The sequence below is a fragment of the Saccopteryx leptura genome, chromosome 4 (assembly GCF_036850995.1).
Source record: "Saccopteryx leptura isolate mSacLep1 chromosome 4, mSacLep1_pri_phased_curated, whole genome shotgun sequence".
Taxonomy (NCBI): Eukaryota; Metazoa; Chordata; class Mammalia; order Chiroptera; family Emballonuridae; genus Saccopteryx; species Saccopteryx leptura.
Window position 1 is genome coordinate 223,632,163 of NC_089506.1, and position 5,645 is coordinate 223,637,807.

The window sequence follows — 5,645 nt, forward strand, 5'->3', positions numbered from 1 at the left end:
AGTTGTGGCCACGGGGTCGGCAGACGCTTCGTGAGGACGGACAAGGCACTCAGTGTGCAGGAGGAGGACCCGGCACCGTCGTGGCTCAGTGACCCTCCTTCTGACGTGCTGTCGGGAGGCCAGCAGGAGCCTGAGCTACGTCACAAGGTCCCCGTGGGCCACACACCACAGCTCATCAGTGGTCACTGTGTCCTCTTTCGTCAACACAGCAAGGGTGAGTGTGGGGCACTACGATATTGTGTGTGTGTGTGAGAGAGAGAGAGAGCACGTTCTCATGACTTTATTACTGTAGATGGTCATAACCAACCTATTTTATTACTAGTCACTGATCTCTTCCTGTGCCTCATTGACAAATTAAACGCTGTCACATGTACCTGTGTGTAGGAAACACACAGTGTATGTGGGGGTCGGCACTATTCGTGGTTTCTGGCGCCCACTGGGATTCTTGGAACACGTCCCCTGAAGATAAGGGAGGTGACAGTCTCGCTATTGCAGGTAAGAGGCCGTCGCACGAAGGAGAGGCTGCTGGAAGTGTTTGCACTGGGCAGGGTGAGCAGCCTCCGTCAGCACCAATGGGGGAGAGCCACATGGGTTGGACGTTGCAATAAAAGCACGGTCCGCGGCAGACTCGCATCTTCAGGGCTGACCGGAGGAGGAGGATAAGCGCTCTGTGTTCTCACTCTGAGGTAAGTCCTGCTTCACACCTCACCAGGCTTTCTCCGGGTCCTGGGGGCCTCCCCCGATCCTGGACCCGCTGGACTTGCTCGGGTCATTTGTTTCTGGAAACTTTCAAAACGCAGCAAGGAGTTTGGACGCTGGCCCTTGTCCAGGGTTCCAGATGTCACCTTGTGACCGGTCCGGGATGCCCTCTCATGAACATTTTTGTGATATCCCCTCCCAGATATAGGCCACCGTCTTTAACAGGGGTCTTCCAGAGGCTGCAGGAAGCCCCTTGAGGAAAAGGATCCCCGAAAGAGAGTGTTTTACTCCTGTGACTGTTGGCAGCCTCGTCACAGCTGTGGTTTCTACAGCTCTTCCTCCTTTATTGACACGCTCGCTCCTCAGACCTGCATGGAGCACCCCCTGAACGCCAGACACTGTTCTCGGAGCAGGCGAGGAGCTCACGCCTGACATGGTTTCAGCTTCACAGAAACCGGCGCCCCCCAGGACCCGGGTCGGGGGGCTCTCAGCACAGGGCCTGAGCCACAGACTCAAGGGAGGGCGGCTGTTCTCTTTGTCTGCAGGGAGTCAGAGCACCCCAACCTCCCCTCCACCCAATTTCCAACACCTCTCCCTCTGCCTAAGGAGGAACCAACCGGAGATTGTCTAGAATGTTCCGCAGTGCCGCCTGGCTCTACGCTGGCCTTGCCTTTTCTTGCCGTCCACCTGGTCCCCCGGGAAAGTCTCCACCTCTGGTTACCCCCTCTCCTTCCTACCAGTCACACCCGCTATGGACGATATGACCTTTCGTGAAGATCGCCTCTCTGTCTCTGTTGTCTTAAGCAAACGCTGTTTGACTCCCTGCACAGTGCTGGCACGCAGGAGGGGCTGAGTGGGTGCACCGGTGCGAGTTCCTCTGCCTCTTCTTTCTCTTTTCTTTCCTCCCTCCCTCCCTCCCTCTCTCTCTCTCCCCCTCCCTCCCTTCCTTCCTTCCCTTTCTTTTCTTCTTGAGAGAGGCAGGGAGAGAAAGAGACAGAAACGCAGAACTGCTCCTGTATGTGCCCTGAGCAGGGTATCGAACTGGCAACCTCCTCACTCCAGAATGACGCTCCAGCTGACCCAGTCATCCGGTTGGCGGGGGGTTTAATTTCTTTTTTATTTCCAGAGAGACAGGGAGAGGGAGGGAGAGAGAGGGGAGGGGGAAGGGAAGCGTTCCTCCGTTGTTGCACTCTGTCCTGCTGCTTCCTGTGTGTGTGCCCTGACCGGGGATCGAACCCACAGTGGTGTTGTTTTGGGACGATGCTCTTCACTGACTGAGCTCACCAGCCAGGGCCGTGAGTGCCTTTCTTACATTCACACCCAGAGACACGACCTTTGTCACTCTGACCCATACTTGGGTCTTTCTTTCCCCCTAGCTGTATGGAGAGTCTGTCTGTCCATCGCTGAGTGACCTGCATGTCTCAGTTTACGGAGACGATGACGGCGTCTTACGCCCTGTGGCTGGCCGTGGCTGCCTGTGTTCTGACCCGGACTTCTGCAGAGCAGCAAGGTGAGTGCTCTCTGCTCACCTGGCGTCTCAGATACCCCCAAATACCTGGGGGGAATGAGTAGGGAAGTCAAGTGCAGAAAAGGCATTTCTGGGTGAGTGAGAGGAGCAGGAGACTGAGAGGAGGCTAGAAGTCAGGACGCACAAGAAGAGAAAAGCCAGAATCCAGTCATTATTCCTCCAAGAGCCAAATCCAGGAACTCCCCCGGCAGGGAGAGTTGGAGCCCGTTGACGTAACTGGTGAGATCAGAGAGCCGGATTTATGAGGACAGGAATTAGTGGGCCACTCGGGGACCCGGTTTGGGGAGGTGCCTTCTCTTTCCCGGAGACCTATCGGCCCATCTCTAGAACGAGAGGGTCTATATTTAACGAGCTCCTGCGGTTCTTAAAAGGATCTGAGGGTTGTGCACACGGGCGCTTGTAGAAAGGGTCCCAGGGTCAACACTGGGGTGAGAATTTCTGCACCTGTCCCCTGTGGAGGGGCGGGGGGCAGGGAGGGGGGGACTCTGCACATGACATCCCTTGGGGAAAAAAAATCCAGTGTGTGCAGGAAATAATCCAAGTATAATAAGCACGGAGACTCCTTTCTCTGAAACAAGCAGACACATCGGCAAGGCTCGAAAACCTTTCTCTAAAACAGGGGTCCCCAAACTTTTTACACAGGGGGCCAGTTCACTGTCCCTCAGACCATTGGAGGGCCAGACTATAAAAAAAAACTATGAACAAATCCCTATGCACACTGCACATATCTTATTTTAAAGTAAAAAAACAAAACAAAACAGGAACAAATACAATATTTAAAATAAAGAACAAGTAAATTTAAATCAACAAACTGACCAGTATTTCAATGGGAACTATGCTCCTCTCACTGACCACCAATGAAAGAGGTGCCCCTTCTGGAAGTGTGGCGGGGGCCGGATAAATGGCCTCAGGGGGCCGCATGCGGCCCGCGGGCCGTAGTTTGGGGACCCCTGTTCTAAAATGTCCTCTGACGTGTATCACGAGCGTTGGACCTGTGTGCCTCCTTGGTTCACCGCTCGGGGGCACACACACCGTTCTCCACGTCGGAGCCAACGGAGGGCACTAGCTGGAATGCCCGCCAGGACCCAGGTGCTGTGCTTGAGTTTTGCACCTGTCATCTCACGTGACCCTCTGACAACCCTCTAGAACTCGATCGATCCCCACAAATTGGTGGCCATTCACACCCGAAGAGGCCTGTGCAGGGTGTATGGCAAACTGCTAAAGAATTTTTGATGGCTCTACATATTTTTCATATGAATTAAACATATATGAACTAGCAGTACATTATACCTACGCATCCCAGGTATCATTCCTGGGGGTGAAATAAATTTATGAAGAAGATCATTGAGGGGGGGGGTGGAGAGCCGTATGAAGTAAACAATAGGACAGGTGGACACAGCTGTGACAAACATCCTGATCCCAGGTGGCTGGGAATGGGTGACGTCTGGGAACCACCAGCTCACAGGTGTTGTTCTGCAAAATGAGTCGCAGGGGAGTGGAGAGGCCGGCCAAGGTCATCCAGCCTGCAGGTGTGGAGCTGGAGTGAAACCCAGAGTGACCAGTGGGTGGCCCCTCCCCTTCGTTGAAGTCCTTCACACACCACGACTCCTGAATTCAATAATAATAATAATAATAATAATAATAATAATAATGCCCCATGAGATCGATAACTAGAAACGGTCCTGTTAGGTCAATGGTTCTCCACTGGGGGGCAGTTTTGCTCTCCAGGGGACATTTGTCCATTTCTGGAGACAAGACAGAGAGGAGGGTCCTGCTGGCCTCTAGTGGGAAGAGCTTGGGGGGGCTGCTAAGCAGGACGGCCCCCCAGCACAGAATCATTCAATCCACAACATCAATAGCGTCAGGCTGAGGAATCTTGTGTTAGATCTGCCTCTGTGGGTGATGCAAAAATCCCTGTGATAATATTAAGAAAAAATGCAAGTGGGGGAAAAAAAATCTGTACTACCTTAAACCCATTAAACAGCTATATTTTAATCAGAGGCACAGAAAGGGTTTGAGGCTTCCAACAAAGACGTGGTTACTTAGGAGGAGAAAATGAGCTGGTGACAACTTTCATTTCTACTTTATTTACTTTATTTTTATTTTTTTGTGTTTTTCTAAAGTGAGAAATGGGGAGGCAGAGAGACAGACTCCCGCATGCGCTTGACCAGTATCCACCTGGCATGCCCACCAAGGGTGGCCTATCTGGGGTGTTGATCTGTTGTTCAGCAACAGAGCTCTTCTTAGCACCTGAGGTGGAGGCCATAAAGCCATCCTCAGTGCCTGGGCCAACTTTGCTCCCATGGAGCTTTGGCTGCAGGAGGAAGAGAGAGACAGGAAGGAGAGGGAGAGAGGTGGAGAAGCAGATGGGTGCTTCTCCTGTGTGCCCTGGCCGGGAATTGAACCTGGGACTTCCACATGCCTGGCTGACGCTCCACCACTGAGCAAACCGGCCAGGGCCTGATGTTCTTAATGCTTTTAAAATACTGGAAAAGAGCCTTATTATTCTGCTGCCCCCCAAGGTATTGAAGGCTGCTGTTTAATTAATGGCTATGTGCCTCCTTAGGGTTCTCAGCACATCCAAAGCAGAGAGTGTGGGTCCTGTAGGCTCTGGGGGGGGGGGGGTTGCTCAGGAAACTCCAGTGCCCTGTTGCCTTCCAGGTTCCGGAAACCCCACCCCCGGCGGGTCCTACGCTCTGGGTTTGCTGTGCGGAGCGCCCGGGTCTCCGGAGCCCCCGCTCTGCGTGGAGCCCTGCCTGAACTACACGCTCCTGGATGACCCCTCTCGGAGCACAGAGAACGCCAACGGAGCCATCCAGTGTGACAATACCCTGCACGACTGGGTCCGCTTTGTGGGAGAGGGAGGAGTGCGGATGCCCGAGTCCTGTGTCCCCATAAACAGGTGCCAGACCTCTGCGCCCATGTGGCTGAACGGGGCCCACCCCACCCTCGCGGAGGGCCTGGTCACCCGCACGGCGTGTGCCCACTGGGCAGGCAACTGCTGCTACTGGAACGCCAAGGTCCAGGTGAAGGCCTGCCCGGGGGGGTACCACGTCTACCAGCTGGAGGGCACCCCCGGGTGTAACCTGAGATACTGCACAGGTGAGCGGAGGTAGGGGCCTCGGAGGCCATGGCGGGGTGGGCGTGGCTACCCAGGGAAACACCCCCGGGGCCGCGCGGGACGTGGACCCGGTCAGCGCGGGAAGGGGACCCGGTCAGCGCGGGAAGTGGTCCCGGTCAGCGCGGGCAGGGGACCCGGTCAGCGCGGGAAGTGGTCCCGGTCAGCGCGGGGGGTGGTCCCGGTCAGCGCGGGGGGTGGACCCGGTCAGCGCGGGGGGTGGACCTGGTCAGCACGGGAAGGGGACCCGGTCAGCGCGGGAAGTGGTCCCGGCCAGCGCGGGCAGGGGACCCGGTCAGC

The 5,645-nt window shown here is 55.3% G+C and overlaps 1 protein-coding gene across 1 annotated transcript in view; it reads left to right on the forward strand.

Moving 5' to 3' along the window:
- Positions 1-528: 528 nt before the first annotated feature.
- Positions 529-5,645, forward strand: part of LOC136404007 (pancreatic secretory granule membrane major glycoprotein GP2-like) — a 17,461-nt gene continuing 12,344 nt past the window's right edge. Inside the window, exons 1-3 of the mRNA XM_066383470.1 lie at positions 529-686; positions 2,076-2,209; positions 4,889-5,329. Of these exons, the coding sequence (XP_066239567.1) occupies positions 2,116-2,209; positions 4,889-5,329 (535 nt within the window). The 5' untranslated portion in view covers positions 529-686; positions 2,076-2,115. The remainder of the gene's footprint in view (positions 687-2,075; positions 2,210-4,888; positions 5,330-5,645) is intronic.